We start from the raw sequence: 18,509 nt of genomic DNA, 5'->3' as shown, positions 1-18,509 counted from the left end.
TGTTCATGTTTTTAATTTAGAATTTGCGCCATGATTGATCCAACGAGAAGCATTAATTTTGGAACTATATAGTTAGGTTTTGATGTCCTAAAGCAGCATACTAGATACATCGATATCGAGATGCTTAAATATTATGCGATATTGATAGAAGAAATAAAAAAATACTATATTCATATTCATTGGTAGTGGTTGCGACGGCACGGCACATCAAGGAAGAAGAAATTTACAATGTATCGGAAAAGAAATGCATTTTAATATTGGTGTTAGTTATGATAATAAGGGTGTTTGAAAAAAAAAATACATGTGATCGTGCAGGGATGTTAGAAAAGGGTTGACTTTAAAGTTCTTATACATGATAGTCATTTTACCATAAAATTCACAGTTTTTAGGGCTCAATGTCACATTCCATCATTTTCTATAGTATTTTATTTTGCTCTTTCTAATTTCAACTGGGTGGGTATTAGATTGAAGAAGTTTAACCACTTCATTTTGATCCCCACAATTTCCATGTGAGCTTTAAAGCTGAATGGTTGAGCGATTGGAAGGACAGTGAAATTAGGCCTCTTTTTGGTCTGTTTGGTGGAGTGGTTAATTGTGGTATTATTGTGCTCTTATTGTGCCTGGGGACCTCTCTCCTTTCTTTTTTTTCATTCACCCTCTCAAAACCCTTTCAAATTTTGTTACTTCAAATAATATATTCAAATTAAACAAAGTTTTAATATATAATTTTTATGCAAATTAGTGTGATAAACTTTTCTTCTTCTCGCAATGTACGATTCTTGTTTTACACATAAATAAATGATATGAAATAAAATATAACTTAATCACCAATAACATCAATTTTTTGTCTTGTAAAAAAGTAACGTCAAAAGTTGAGAGAGTTGGGATTCAAAATATGCATTTGACCCTCCAAGAATGGAGACTCCACTTTTGGGTTTTGATATATTTTTTCTTAATGTTTTTATGATTTTATTACTATCACTTTACTGTGCCTCGTGTCTTGAAGCTTTAGATGTTGAGCTAACCCATTTTCATAGATTAATTGGACTAGTTTTAAGTTATATAGTTAAAAAAATTAAGCATACTTATAGGCCCAAGTCAACACGTAAACATGTAACACAAATAATTACCAATTTTATCTTTTTCAATTATTTAATGTATTATAAAAATAATAATTGAATGGAGGAATAAATACCAGACATGTCAAAGTAAGCTAATCTGACTCACCACCACGATCTGCTTTGAAAATGAGAGAACTTAATCCGGCTCACTTTATAGTGAGTTGGAAATTTTGTAACCTAACTCAACCCATCACGGATTGATATGGGTTAAGTAGGTTGACTCACCAATTCAATAAAAAAATATTTATTTATTTATTTTTAAGTATTCAAATATTTAAATAATTTTTTAAGCAACTCATGAGATGATAATCACAATAAAATCACTAATCAATGTCTTAACTATACTCACCACTAATATATGATGAATTATTTCCAAAACAAATGTTCATAAAGTTCAAGAAAACATACTAATATTACATATTTTCTGTCATATTAATATATCAACAAAATATTACATATTTTATTTATATCAACAAAATATAAATAAAAGAACTACACATTTTTGTCATGCTACTTTAAAAAAATTGTTTATAAGACGATTGCTTGAGTAATTTATTATAAAAATTATTGTTAGAGATTAAAATATCAACGTATATAACTTGTCAATCAAATTAATTAAACATTCAAACTATTCAAATATTATTGAACAACATTCTAGCATTTAAAAATATGAATTTGTAAACTTATAAAATTAGGAGTAGTAAATAACTATTAAAAAAAATAAAAAATAAAAAATGTAAAAAAATATTGGTGGGTTTAAAGAGTCAACCCACTTTCAACTCGACTCGAACCCGTGGGTTAATTGAGCTGGGTTGAGTTCAACCCACTTTTGAAAAAACTAAAGTTTTCTAAATCCAACCCAACTTAAACTCATAGTGAGCCGGTTTGGCTTACGGGTTGAAACTCATTTTCACATCTCTAATAAATACATAAAATATTTAATAATATGTTCAATTACTAGATCAATTATCTTAAAAAGATATAATTATGTACAGAGAATAATTAAGTTATTCTTTTTTAGTAATTTAAAGAGTGTTGTTTTTCATCTTCACCATCAATGTTCTTAAAATCTAATGGTTTTAGTAAGTAATATTGATTTATATAGAACTTTAAGGTAAATTTATACATCTAGTCATTACAGTTAGTGGTATTAGTTGATTTTTATTTATTTTTATACATTTTCTCTCTATTTAAGATTGATGTAGGTAACTAATTCATTAGTTACATCCCTAAAGTTGAGGTGTTTCCCGTTTTCCTTATTTTTTCACGTTATTATAATAACTTATTCTCTGTGTAACCTTTGGTAAATTACAATAACGACTCCACTTCTAGAATCCAATAAAAGTAACTATTGGGTGAATAACACTTTATATTTATAAGATAAATTATACACTTTTATGTGTGAGATTTCATAAACTTATAGGTAATTATGTTATTTTTAGTATTTTAATCTATCATTTTTACTTATTACTAGTGAGATATGATTTTATACGTATAAATTAAAAAAATGTGAATATTTATTTATTTTAATTTCTAGAGTGTTACATCACGTTTTAATTCAGATTATGTAAACAGGCGTTAGTTTTAGTTATTGCTGTTCAAATAATTTGAACACATACGAGAATGATTGTTTTTTTCAGACACCATTAATGTAAAGATTCTTACATTGTTAATACTGTTGTTAACAAATGTAAAGGAAGTTTATAAATAAGTGAAATGTATCTTGCATTTATTTACAAAAGGCTTTATTGATCATACTCATTTAATTTTTTTTTAAGTATCATTTAAGCTTTTTTTAAAAAATCAGTAAATAAATAAGTTATTTTCAATAAAACATTTATAAAATAATTTTTAATCTTTATTTAAATATCACAATATATCAAGTAGTTAAAAATTAAATAAAAATAAAAAAACAGTTCAAATTGTCTTGAATTTTAAAAATCACTTTGAAAAACGTCAAAGAGTAACACAGTTGGACTACACAGAAACTCATGCACGAACTCATTAAATGTTGGATAACATCTCAAGTCCATGAATTAATACGTGACATAAAACAAATACGTAATGTTTTATGGGTTTTAATATAAAATTGTATTATATTTCCTCTTTCAGTAATTATTTACGGAGAGTGTTGGACACATTTTAAAATTAAAAATTCAAAATAGCGCTTAAATGCCCTTTTAGAATGGAATTCACTTAAAAAAATTAAAGTTTTAACCTGGTTTGTGAATCTTTTTCAGCAAATTAATTTGGAACGTGATAAGAATTTTTTTCAAAATTAAGTTATCATAAAAATACATATTACATATCTAATATTTCCAAATAAATATGTTCATATGTGGTGCAATTAGTTAAATCCAAAAGGTTTGAAGAAACCTCAAACAGTGGCAATCTTTAGTCAACAAAGAATTAGGATTGTCAAAACGGGCCAGATCCGACAGATCGGTCCGTTGGTTCGCAAAAAAACTGGGTCGGGTTAAGAAATAGAATCCGTCAATCCGTATCAATCTAGCTTGTTAACCCGACCGGCCAATCCACGGGTCAAAACGGACCAACCCGCAGGCCATCTAAGTTTTGAAAAAAGTACATATACAACATGTGGTTCAAGGTGAGAAAAAACACCATCTGCTAAAGTGCAAAAAATGTCATAAATATTCATTTACGCCAATTAAATCTAGGAATAAATTTCATTTTGAGTTATATATGTACACAACTACAACATTCAGATCAAGTATAAGTTTTTTAGTATTTTATCTACACTAACCAACAATCATAACAAAAGTTTTGTTTTGTTTTGTTTTTTGTTTTTGCAGGTATGAATCTTCTTAAATTTTACATATTTATTAAATGATTCTAATATTTTTCCTACACTAAATATTGGGTAAAACTATTTTCATTTTTTTTATTTTTGCGATAAACATTTCCATATGTAAAAGCATGTAGGTCTATCTGTATTACTATATCAGATTTTGTCATTACATTAATTAAAATCAACATTGTTAACACAAATAATTGATGAAAAAAAATGATTTGATAAAGAATAAGACAACAATTTTTAGACCTCCAATTTTTTTCTATAAAATAGTCAAAACTGGTATGCAGGCTAGCCCGCCAATTCACAAACTAAATTGAATAAACGAATCTAATTTTCATTTACGGATCAGTCTGACCCGATCCATTTATAATGGACCAAAAATAGATCGCGTCAAAACGGGCCCGTGGCCAGTCCTACAAAGAACAACAATAAGCCTCATGAAATAATATAATGATAGGAGGCAATTTCTTATTGCCCCTCCGTATGTTTTCTTCCCCCTTCATATAAAAAACTTTACATTTTATCTTTTTTGAATTGTATAATTAGAAGTCAGAAATAGTTTCTAAAAATTGAAAGCTATTTTTAACTTATGGATTATATAATTCAAAAGGGTAAAATGGGAATTTTCTTAAGGAGATGTCTTTTTGCACCAGGTATTTTCCTTGTACACTGCACCAGGTATTTTCCTTGTACACTCCATAAATATATAATTTTTCACTTTGTTCTTAGAACAGATAACTTTTGATTTTACAATTCCGAAGATATTTTTTTAAAATATTTTCTTTTTCTAAGTTAGATAATTCAAAAAAAATTATTATTCAATGTTTCTACGTACTTTTGACTTCTAGACTTTATAATCTAAAAATTAACTTTTTGTATGAAAAAAACTTATGGATTATAAAATCTAGAAGTTTTTTTATGAAGAATAATAATTTTGGATTGTATTGTTCAAAAATAAATTTTTATAGCAAAAAAACTTTCAAATTATGTAATTTGAAATTGTATTCTATATTTTGCACAATTTAAAAATCATTATTTTACTTCTTAATCAAGAATCCAAAAGTGTCTTGCATATTACACAATATACAAGTTTTTTTTTATGTAAAAAAATAATTTTTGAATTATACACTTCAACATGTTTTCTTCCTTAAGTTCATCCAAAACATAACACACAAATAAATAAGGCTGACGTGACAGTGACGATAAAGGAAGAATAATTAAAAGTGGGTGGTGAAGGCAAGGGAGCGATAATGACAGTGGTTCGAAGTTTGGTCTCTTAACCATTCTCACGAGATGCACATGAAACTATGGGGTGCAGAAAGAAATGGCTCCGACTCAACTATCTTATTGGGTTAAAAATATGGGCTTAACTGAGTTTTGAGAGCTGGGTATAAAAATATTCAAGTCCATAACTAATACTAAGTCGGAGTTGCTTTTTGCACCCTCAAATTTTCTTTTTCCTTCAGTTTGTTTTTTTTTTATCATTCATATTGGCCATTCCGAAGTAGAATTTTAATGGAACAAATAAATTCCAAAGATAACAAATTCTTCATTAACGTGAGGAGAATTTTATTAAATATAAAAGACAACTACCTACTACATGTCAATTTAAAAAAATAAAAAAACATTTGATTGTGATCGTATTTTTCCAATACAATAACTAAGTTATCCATAAAAGTAACACTGTATCATAATCTCTTTTTACAAACTACTTATTAGGGTTTTCAAAGATACATGGTGGAACAGGACTTCCAATGCAAATTTATTCTAACTTTTATCCTTTTGCATTATCACGTTAAATAGTTATGAACATCACTTAATAATGCTGCATGCGAAGTTTAGTAATACTAGAGGAGATGAGTGAAATAAACAGAGCATAGAAAACCAATAGAAAAGCGTGACTAGAGTTTAGATTTTGTGGATGAATGGAATGAGAAAGAGGAGAAAAAAAATTCAAATAAAATCATGTTATATATTGTTATGAAGTTTGACATCTTAATTATCGTGTCATTATAAAATTCATCGATTACTTGTCATCATGTAAAAAATTATTAATAAAAAATAATAATATAATATAAAATATGAGATATCACATCAAATTCATAATAAGAATTATATTTCTCAAAACATAAATAAATTATACATATTATAAAAAAAGTCAATTAAAAAAATCAGTTCCTCATTTATTTATTAAAAGGGAGACGAAAAAAATAAATGAAATGTAAAAAGGGAAAATGTTATTTTTATAAGACAAAAAATCCTTTACGTGTACATTGATTTCATACTTAGTTATAGTTTTCTTTAATGCTATTTTATATTGATTTTTTTCCTTTGACTTTATTTCAAAATCAAACATAAAGAAAAAAAACTTTTTTATTTTTTTATTTCCTTTCTTATCAAACAGTTTACAGAATTATATATCATTTTCTAACTTCTTTTTTATTTTTTTTCTTTTCACTTACATTTATTTATTTATTTTTAAATACCATTCAGATTTTAGACATTAATCTTGTAAAACAAAAAAATATATGAAGGGACAAATTGTATATTATTGTTTGTCTAGAAAATGTTACAAAAGATGTGTTATAACACACAAATCTTGAAGTCACAAGTAAATGAACCTAAAATATGAATCTATGCTAACACCTCTCAAACTAACAATGTTACAATTAGATGCATTGAGAATTTGTCAAGTAAAAAAATGAAAACTTGAAATGGAGTGCAGCTTATATGCAATGGCGAACCATTGTTGTGACAGAGGGAGTCGTGGCTCTCCCAAAAAAAATTTTTTTTTTTATATATGTTATATATATTTTAAAATTATATTATATATTATGATTTTATTTATATTAAATTTAATAAAAACATTTATTATATCACTTATTTTATTTATATATTAATATATATATATATATATATATATTTATTGTTTAAAAAATAAAATAAAAACCAACTTGATGGACATTGGTTAATAAAACTTAGTACGATTTTGTCACAAGATAGGGTTCTTTTACAATAAATCATTAAGAAGTAATGAGAGTAGAAAAAAGGTAAAGAGATAGATTAGGAAACAAAAGATTGAAAAAACACAATATTTCTCATGAATCGAGGTTAGTATCTCATTATGAGTGTGTTTATGATTCTCTTATTACGATGTTTTCTCAAATTAAGTTTTTTCCAATCTAGTATGCCTAATTATGATTGTAGGGATTCTTTTATGAAATTGGCACAAACTCTAATTATATTTTTCCCAAAATTAGTATAACCTAAATTATGAAATTTAGAAATTTTTTATTTTTTCGTTGCATATGGTAAGATTTGTAAAATGTTATGGATGTATCTTGGGTTGCACTACAAATTTTGTTGTATATAATGAATTAATTGAATAACCTTGAATTGGAGTAGAAATTAGAATGCGCAGGTTACATTAATTCAATAAATTAGAAAGAATTTCAAGTCATTTTATTTAATTAGAAAAAATAATTTATATATAAAAATCTAATTTGGCACCCCTAAACTTCTTTTGTCCAAGTTTCGTCACCACATATATGCAATTCGTAGACCCGAAGGAACAAATAGTAACCAATGCAGCCAAATAATCTCATAGGTAGTCAAAGTCATGATGCGATACTAAGTTTTTGTGGACGATCCAAATTTAACATCTTGTTTATTACTCTTACAAGGTACAAGTGAATTACCAAGAAAAAATACACCACCTAGTAGTGGATTTCTGATCATTAGGATCACCATTCCAATATGCATCATAATAGACACGCAAGTCTAAAGACGACGTAAAAGAAAAATAAAAGATTGAAACTAAGTGCCCCAAAGATACCTGAGAATATGAAGATATGAACAACATATGCAATATTTGGACGAATTACACTAAAATAAACTAGACTCCCAACAATAGTTCGATATAAAGTAAAACCAATCAAATGAACATCATCTGATAGGAAATATTGTACACTCATCTCAAGAGAAGTATCAACACTCTTATTATCAATAAGTTAAACACGTTTAAATAGGTCAACAATAGTTGGACTGTAACAAAAGATAATCTTTGACAAAAGAAACAACCTCAACCCCAAAAAATAATGCACTATACCTAAATCTTTCATAACAAAATAATGAAATAATGCAGATTTCAAATATACAATTACATCATATTTTATATATATATATATATATATATATATATATATATATATATATATATATATATATATATATATATATATATATATAAAATGAACACTAAGTTCTTTCGGCCTATTCACAACAAAAATATTTTGTACAAATTTATATAATAAATCATTCTACTGCCATCTACATTAGAAAAATTGTTGTTATCGCCACCTGTCTTCTAACTTTTTTCTAATATTTAAACAAACATGCAACTTACACGTTTTAGTTTCATTTAGTTGTCGTAAAACTGTGATAATAAGATTTCGATTTTCTAATATTAAATAACTCATTCTATTTACATTAAGTTAATTCCTATATTTATACTAAGAATGTATTTCTCTTTTTAGCTTTTCAATTTTTTATTGGTTTATAATAGGGACATATGCGACCAGCTTTGACCTTGGATAATAAGTAATTTTTTCCATGCAAAGAAACAAAGTAAGAAATAGACAAAAGGTCCAATGATCATATAACAATCGAATGAAGGGTTAATCAAGTTATTTAACATACTAAAAATGATGAAGCATGAATCAGGTTATTTAAGTACGCGACATTTTTTGAGATTAGAAATTTGAAAGATGGCAAATTAGATATATAATAACATTGACAATACACATACCCAAAACAACATAACTACCATTATTATGAGTGAAGTCATAATCTTGGTTTGTTTTTTATCTTCTTGTTTTAGTCTTATTCTTTCTTATCATTATTATTTGAATTTTCATATGTAATTTTCAAAAATAGTATAAAAATATTATGCCAATTAAAATTTTAAAATAACATTTAAATACTATTATTTTAAAATTTATGTTCCATCGATTATAAATAAGATGAATTTATCATATACAAGTGAATACAAATATTGTTTTAAAAGTCGAATTTGTAAAGTTGAATTAGACTTAAAACTCACCTCTTGATATGTTATACGACTCATTCCAAGATTATCATAACAATATTTGCCGTTTGTTAGGTCTATCATGTTACTTACTATTGGGCCACTATCATACCACCCTTTAATATTTAGTCTCACGCTCAAGATATATATGTTTCGACACAAGAGAAATGTGTTGAACATTTTAATCGATTATATATAAGAAAAAATTATAATATATAAGTTGGTGCAAACTTTACCTTACAATTGAATTTTGTAAGATTGAGAAAACTTAAAAGTTCATTTCTTAAGAATATATAACATTAATAAAGTTAGTGTAAAAATAGAACTTTAAGAATGAGTGGTATTGTATAATGATTCATACAAGTGTAAGGTTGTATTTCCTTTAGGGAGTTGATTTGAGGGAGATCAACCAAATAGATATGAGGGAGAATAGAGAATAAATTGAAGTTGTTTGTTTTAAGGAATTTAAAAGTGAAAGAGAAGATATTTGAAGAAAACATTTGTGAATAATTTAATTGGTGGGACAAATAAAAAAATGTTTTAATAAATTAAGGGTTAAGACTACATATTTTCTCTTATGCTTAAAACTATTAGAAAATGAAATGTAATTAGTTAAAATTATTTTAAAATAAAACTTGGATGATTTGTTTATATAAAAAAAACTTATAGGTGTAATTACTTTAAAATATAAAATAAAATTTGATTGGTTACAAAGAGTTTTAATTAAATGTTAAATTATAAAATAATAGTATTATTAATTAATTATTTTATCATTATAACTTTTATTAGTATTTTATTTATTTGTTGTATTATTTCTACATTAATATTATTCTTAAATGCTTTATACTTCACTATTATTAAATTATTATTTTTTTTGTTATTATGATTATTATTTATCATATATTTATTATTTTTGTTATTATGATTATTATTTATCATATATAAATGACTGTAAATTTCATAAAAAGTCAATGACTAATTTGGTAATTATATTTTTCATCCATTTGAATCATCTCAATATAGATTTGCCTTAAATACTTTTCCTCATTTACCCATTGCTCGAAAGAAACATACATTAAATTCTTACTCATTATCTCAAAAAGAGTAAATCCATGAAAGGAATACACCTTAAAAGATTAAATATGATTAGATAAAGTTAAGTAATTAATTCAAAATTGTTCTAGCCAAAAGGTAAAAAATTTAATCATTTAAAACATTCAAAGTATGATCTTTCTTTTTGTCATTTTCAAGAGTCTCTTTCATTTTCCTATATTCCGACCCTCTAAATTCTTATCATATCTAGTATTCCAAAAACTCCTCATTTATTACAATAAAATACTTTTATGCTATGTTTTTTTGAGATGAAGGATCGGAGGGAGAGGAAGAAATTGGAAGGATTATAGGTGAAGTTGGTGTTGTTTCTTTTAAGGGATTCAGAGATATTTTAGAGAGTAAAGTTTGTGTATGAATTGACTTATGTGACATATTAAAAAAAAATTAATAAAAAAAGTAGATTATCAAAATGTACCTATTGTTATACATAATATAAAATTATATATAAATAATTTGAAATTATTTTATAAATTTTATTGAGTGATTGAAAATATAAAAAAAATATTTATAAAAAAATGAATAATATAATATATTTTGTATGAAAATAAATTTAATATATAAGGTGAAAAATAAATTATGTACATGGAAACTTTTTTTTCTTTTTAATAGTAATTTTGAATTAATAAATTTTTATTATAACCATAATAAATTATTGTTACAGTTAACATAGAATTAAAAAAGTGGATTGAAACCACCTATATTGATTTTAACAACTAAACCACATGCATCAAAAATTAAATAATGAAGGGGTAATTTGGTAAATCCAATTGTATCACCCTCTAATCTCACTATGGATAGTGGGATTGAATTTTCAGTGAATCTCCCTAATCATCTTGTCCCATCACCTTGTATTAGCTCTAAAAGAATATGCTACTCACTCCCTAGTCATTGTTTCCCATTTCTTGTGAATAGTAAATTCACCCAAAAGAACAATATTAATGTATCTCTTCTATTATTTAGTCATTTATCTTATATGTATAACCACCCTACTGATTATAATCTAATCGACATTTTACTTATCATTGACCCAATCTAGGTTTATTGACCCAATCGACATTAGACATAACACCACACAATCTCCTTAGCCAACCCCCTTAGCCTTAGCATCGTAAACTAAAATTTTTTAGGTGAATTACCCAAGAGCCATATTGGATCAACTAGAACAAGAACAATTTGTTCATCAAGCGAATTAAGGCCACCAACTAAAATGTTTGGCTCATCATTAGATTGAATTATTGCATTTATATGCTTCATTCTCCAATTCTTAGTAAGATGATCAATGTGGTGTAGTAGAAGTGTAGTTCGTCTTCTTCCTAATGATATTTTATCATCTTTTTTTTTTTCTGATTAGATGGATCTTTCCGCTTTAGGATGATATTTGGTCATCTTGTTGTTGATCACATGATTTTTAATCACCATTTAGAATGATACTTAATCATTTTTCTCCTTTAGGTTGATACTCAATAATCTTTTTACTAATATGATGTTACTTGTTCATCTTTGTTTTTATCGGACAATTCATAATCGACTTTTGTAGTTTGTAAGTTGAAACTCTTGTAGCTTGTAAGTTGATGTTGTAATTTCCCATTTGTACATGTCTCATTGAAATCCTTTCACAAAAACTTTGTAAGTAAAATAATACATACATGGATATAAACAAAATATTATCAAATATACTAAAATAAAAATTGGTAACATTCCATATTAAAGGTTCTTGGGATGCCTCTTTCATTAGTATCTCTAATTGATAAGTCTCCCTTCCAAAACTTTGCGTTCTCAATAAAAGTTTCTATATTGATGATAACTAGTTGAATCATGAGTCCCTCCAATTTCTATTTGAACTTATTGACTCAATCGACATTATATCCAATATCAAAAAATAAAAATAAAACTAATGCGATTATGATTTAATGTTTGAGCCGCAAATAGTAATTTATTTATCCTATGATTCGTTGACCATGTTGTGTGTACATAAGGAAGGCAACATGTGAAGAAGGAGAGAGGTGTTGATGAATGATTATGACATGATGCTGAATTCAAATGATCCCTACAAATGCTCCTTTGGAATCATTAAAAGGGTAGGTCGGAGTCCATGGACCCAATTAAACTTGCGTATGCAAAAGGGTTTACTTTCTTCTTCATTTAAATATTATTTATTAGTAATTGATTTGGCAAAAGTTGAACCATGCATGACGATGACAGGGATGGTGGGATTCTAGTGGAACAAACAACACACTTCTCTTTGACCAAATCAATAACTCATCTAATATTCCTTGCAATTGGAAGCTAACCTACCAATCAATACCTAAGACTCTTCACTTTATCTCATCATCCTCTAATACCAAATCAAATTTCAATTTCTTTACTTTACATAAAATAATATTAATACATGCTCATACACTCAATAAAAGTTTTAGTTCCCAAAAACCAAAAAAATAATTAAAATTTATAAGAAAGTTAAAATTTAATTGTCTAATATAAAATTTTAAAAAGTCTAAAGTCAACCATCCTGCTTCAGTGAGCAACTTGTTTCCACCTCCCCGTTGATTCCACAACTTGTTTTAACTTTCGCACACTGAATGGCTTCGATGCTGACATGGCCAAATCATAATCTCAGTTTTGGATTCACTAACAAACTTGCTTTTAATAATTAACATTTTCATTTTGTTTTTAGATGTCAATTATATACTGTAAATAAGTATTTTAAGAATCATGTCCGATGATTATAGTAAGAAATTATGCTCTATTTCTTTTTTTCAATTTTCATTTGGTTTCTAAACTTTTTAATTTGGTATACGTTACATAGACATAATAGAAGGTGTCAAAAATTTAAGTGTGAGTCTAAATTTTATATTGGCTAAAAATGAGAAAGTAGAGTATTATACAAAGATAAAGATCCATAAACTCATTATCTTAAGATTTTGGGTTGAGAATGATGTTAATGCCTTATGTGATTAAATTCAGGTATCATTGATATTATATCTCTAAAATAAAATCCCCTAAAGCTGACATAAGCTCACCTAAAAAAAAGAGACCGAAATTTTTATCTTTATAAAGAGTAAATAAAGTTACTAATGAAAGACAAGAAAATATTAGCTTACACAATGAGATGCACTTTCAATAATTTTCTTTCTTTTCTGTATTTCACTTACTAGCCTATCATCAATTCATACTTTCATAAAATATTTTGTTGTTTACTCAATTTTTTGCTATAACTTACTTTTATACTTGAAAACACTATATTTTTTGTATATTAAAATAATACATAAAAAATTTAAAAATAATATGTATAAAAACTAAAAAATGTTTTCGAATTGAAAAAAAAAAACTTTTTGCGGTTATAGTGATCAAATGACTAATAATGTTTTTTTTATATATATGTTTTGAAATTGGATTAATTGTCCTATTTTATAAAAACTTAAGAAAATAGGTTTGACTAATTCACAGCGTAAAAGTAAAAGTGAACAAACAGAAACAAAAACCTGTAAACTTAAATGATACCACCACTACCAACCCTATTTAACTATATATTAATTTTAAATTAACGTAAATTTAAACAAATTAAACGGGGTCGATTTAATCTATCTAAATATTTAAATTAATTGTAAGTAACTTCCGATAAAAATATAAATATATCAAACGTGTGCATATATCTATCTATCTATCTATATATATATATATATATATATATATATATATATATATATATATATATATATATATATATATATATATATAGTAATGATGAAATTAAGTAAAATAGATACATGAGATGAGATGACATTGTAATCAGGTTATAGTTACGATATTTAGTAAATTAATTCATTAAGAAAAAAATATATCTTAATTATAGTGTTGAAAATCGAATAATTCAAAAAATAACTAAAATCATTCCAAAGTATAAACAAATCAGTCAAAATTGATTTTTAGCTTTTCTAGATCAAATAAATAGTTTGAATAAAAATGGAAAACAGAAATAAATAAATAATTTATTACATTTAAATATAATGTTATATATTCAATGTTAATTAACAACTAATTATATATATATATATATATATATATATATATATATATATATATATATATATATATGTATGTATAATATGTATTTGATATTATTTTACAATTTTCTCTTATTTTATTTAAAATATATTTATATTTGTAAAATGATAAATCTGTATCACAATATTTAATTGTATATTATATGATGTATTTATACATGCGATAAAATTAAAACTATTTATATAATAATATCAATCATATAAAAAGATTCATAACATATTTTATTCTACTTGACAAATTTTAATCATAAAATGTTTAATAATTTCTATTAAAAAAAGTTTACAAATTCTTGAAAATGTTTAATAAACGCGAATCATTTTTCTTTATATTTTCTAAAAATGACTATTAAAATAATAATATCAAACTGGGTTGCAAACATATGTAATTGTTCAAATAAAGAAAACTATAAAACTTGCTAACATGACAGTCTTATCTTTAAAATACCATAACAATTTAATTATTGATTAATTCAAAGTAATTTATTATTTACTTTTCAAAGAAAGGTAACTAATTAGTGTTGGTTAAAAAAACTAATTAATTATTCATTAACTAAAAAAATTCATCAATAAAAAAAATTAAAACTAACTCAAAAGTCCAAACATTTATTCCTTTAAAAAAAGTCCAAATATTTATCAATTTGTTCTTAAATACGTCTTCAAATTCATTTCTTGTTTACCCAAAACAAACCACATTTGGTAATAAGAAACCTACATATGTCATTGTCATGTAATTAGCAGACGAAATCCTAAGAATGGCGTGCATTGTGCATCATGCAGTATTTTAAAATATATCTACAAAAAAAAATTGAGATCATTATTCATCAAACAAATCAATAAAGTATTTACATTTTTATTTTTTATTTTTTATAACATTAATTACCATTTCTCGAACATCTAATATATCTTTTCATTCAAAACCTGAAAAAAAAATCTAAAAACCTGATGGATAAGATAGTGCATATATTTGTTTATTTATTTATTCTTACGATATAAAAAAAAAAGTTAAGAAAAAGAATAGTGTTTAACAAAATCCCCTGAGTAATAGTAATTTAATAGGAATAAGAAAAGAGAGAGCGAGTCAACTCAAACAATGATGGACTCTCTCGTGGTTCGAATTCCACTTGCACTCAGACACCTATATATAACACAACCAATCCTCACTCAAACAATGAGTGTAAGAGAAACAAAAACGCCATGGTTGAGGAAGCTGCTACCTCGAACTCGCCGAAGCGCCAAAACCACGGCTTCATCGTAGCCATCTCAGCGATCCTAGCGCTGTTGACGAAGCGCGGCGGCCGCAAGCCCAAGCAGAACAAGGACGATGATTGGAAAATGGATCCAAAGTCGCAGAAATCGAAGCCTAAGAAGCTTCTCAGCAACATAAGCAACAAAGCGCTTTTTCACAACCACAAGAAGTGTAACAACAAGCAAAGCAGCATGGAGGAAGAGAACGACGGAGGGTGGGGAAACGGCGGCGTTTGGCAGAAGGAGATTCTCATGGGTGGCAAGTGCGAGCCGTTAGATTTCTCCGGCGTTATTTACTACGACGGAAACGGGAAACAGCTCAGCGAAATCCCGCTCAGGTCGCCACGCGCCAGCCCCTTGCCCGGTTACCTCACGCGCCTCACCCCGCAACGTACCCGCTGAATTTTCCTTCATCGCCACCACGCGGCGCGTCGCTCTTATTTTAGATTTTTAATTTTCACATCACTGTTTGTTTTGCTAGCGTTGTAGTCGTAGGTGGTTGCTTTGTTTTGGTTGGTGAAAACATTTGTACAGGGTTTTTGCACGCAGCCTCCTTCTGCTTAATCGTGTGAGATATGAAATTACAACTTCTTAGGTTTCATTTTACCATCAAGCTTCACTTAGTACTCAACAGATTTTATTTAAAATTGAAAATATTTCTAAATTTAAAAAGAATTAGTCTCTGCCTATCTTTTTTACAAAATATCTGTTTACTTTGTGCCTAAAGTTCGTATATTTAAAAAAAAAAACAAGTTAAATTATAGTATATATATTCATCTCCTCTGAATTTTATCCTCGATTTTAGTCCTCTAATTTTAGAGAATGATCAAATTCTCAATGTTATATATAGTCATTGTTGATTAAAAAATAGTTTAATTAACAAAGGGAGCGAAAAATACAATTTGGAGAAACGGCGCAGCTTATGAGATGATGATGGGTAAAAAACAAACAGAGAATTTTTGTATGAACTTTATATTTGACAAGGATGGAAGAGGAATTACAAACAATTATTAAGTGTTTATTTGAAAAATAAAATAGAGATAATATAATGAAACATAAGTTTAAGAAAATGAATGGATCAGAGAAGACGGTTTTATTTAATTATAGATTTGGTGATTCCCTTGCGAGTAAGATATGCATAAAAAAAATGCAACAGTGTATTTGATTAAGTCTAATCCGAATTTGGTTTGATCACAGTGACAATGGCATGAAGTGATATTTAAAGATTCAGTAAGAGAAATGGAAGATTTGTCAAATTGGTGTTTGGTCGGGTACAAGTACTACCCATTATGTCATTCAATAATGTCCTTATATGGAAACAAAATAAAGATAGCTAACAAAGTAATAGTATACAATTTATATGGATTAAAAACATTATATTGTATAATTTATTAGTTTTATGTTTTCATTAATTGTTAATAATTGTTATGCCTTTATTCTTTTTTTATTTATTCATATTATGTATCTATTCAACTGTTCTAATTAATATATCCATTCCATATTTGAATCTTCTAAATTGTTAGTTTTCTTTTATTCTGTGAAATCTCTGTTTTTAATTAATTCATTTATTTTCTTAGACCAATAGTTATTACTCCATTCAATTGTTACATAAATGTATGATTTAATATTAATTGACTAATTTTCTATTTTATTAATTGTATCATCCCTGATTAATGAATTTCACCTTTTTATATGTGTCTAAAAGCAACTAATTGTTATAGTTTTGTCGATTGGTCTGTACAGATTTTTAGCTAGTGTTTTCATTGTTGCAAAAGAAAACTATTTTTATTCATTAATTCAGAGTAATATCTATTGTTCTGTTCATTTTTTTTCTCGTATGAAATATTTAAAAGAGTCATTTGATTATAATTATGTTTATTGAATGTAGTAACAGATTTGACTGATAATCTTAAAGATACAAGTCCGCAGATATAATAAGGTATAAAAAAATGATAAACAACATAGAAGAAAAATGTAGTTAACAAATTACGTATATGACAAATGGCATATAAATTTGTGAACGTGATCTACAATCATAAAATAAAAGCATGTAAAGATAAACATTAATAAATATGAATATGAAAAACGATAGTTGACTTCAAATCATGTCTGACCCATTCAGCGATAATACATAAGTCAAATGTTCAAAACTTTGACACTACTGTATGTGTTGTGAATATCGCTTTTAGATTCGGTGAATAATAATAATAATAATAATAATAATAAATAATAATAATAATAATAATAATAATAATAATAATAATAATAATAATAATGATGATAATAATAATAATAATAATAATAATAATATATAACAATATATAAAGAGGACGTCTTTTTTGTGTCTTTTGTCTCTACATTTCAAAATATCAATTTTACCCTTTAAAATATAATTATTTATTGAAATTTTAAAAATTGACCGTTATTTTTAATTTTTTTTTTTTGTTTATCAATAATTATTCTTTTATCTTTTCTTATATATTTCACTTTATTTTTAATAAATATAATTTTATTTTATATATTAACTTAATAATATTATATTATCATCACTTATTAATATAATATCATACATATTTAAAAGATGCGTACACACATGCACAGTGTGTACGAAGTCATATCAGAGTTGAGAGAATTGATCCATCGATAAGAAATTGCAAGGAAAAAATTTACCTTTCACAAGCTAAGCCTTTGTATTATTTTTGAAAAATAGAAAGACATCATCACATTTACAATCAAAGAAATTATGGTAGAAACGTGAGTTTGATCCCATGACTACTACTACTAATAATAATAATAATAATAATAATAATAATAATAATAATAATGTTATTCTTATGACTACGGCTATAAAAAAATAAACATTATCACTTTTAAATATGAAAATAACTGTATCACATTATGTTAATAGGTATTATTATTATTATTCATCTCAAATTGAATAGTTGAATATTTTGATAAAAATTTGATAATTTTTATGTGTTCAAATTTTACTTAATCAACTCATTTAATCCGGTAAGTTTTACGTTATTTTTATACATAAAATATCAATAAAGATACATGATATT

At 26.0% G+C, this 18,509-nt stretch overlaps 1 protein-coding gene across 1 annotated transcript; it reads left to right on the top strand.

The window, feature by feature from the left end:
• The first annotated feature begins 15,357 nt into the window (after positions 1-15,357).
• LOC114179024 (uncharacterized) lies at positions 15,358-16,050 on the top strand. Its single transcript, XM_028065211.2, has one exon. The coding sequence runs from the start codon at positions 15,394-15,396 to the stop codon at positions 15,844-15,846; it is 453 nt and encodes a 150-aa protein (XP_027921012.1). The 5' UTR covers positions 15,358-15,393; the 3' UTR covers positions 15,847-16,050.
• The last annotated feature ends 2,459 nt before the right edge of the window (positions 16,051-18,509 follow it).

The sequence above is a fragment of the Vigna unguiculata genome, chromosome 3 (genome assembly GCF_037176805.1).
Source record: "Vigna unguiculata cultivar grain cowpea cultivar isolate G323 ecotype 2 chromosome 3, ASM3717680v1, whole genome shotgun sequence".
Lineage (NCBI taxonomy): Eukaryota > Viridiplantae > Streptophyta > Magnoliopsida > Fabales > Fabaceae > Vigna > Vigna unguiculata.
This window is presented reverse-complemented; position numbering and strand designations above follow the sequence as displayed.

What these genes read in the sequence shown, in the direction of transcription:
- LOC114179024 (XM_028065211.2), top strand. Translation starts at nt 15,394, where the DNA reads ATGGTTGAGGAAGCTGCTACCTCGAACTCGCCGAAGCGCCAAAACCAC.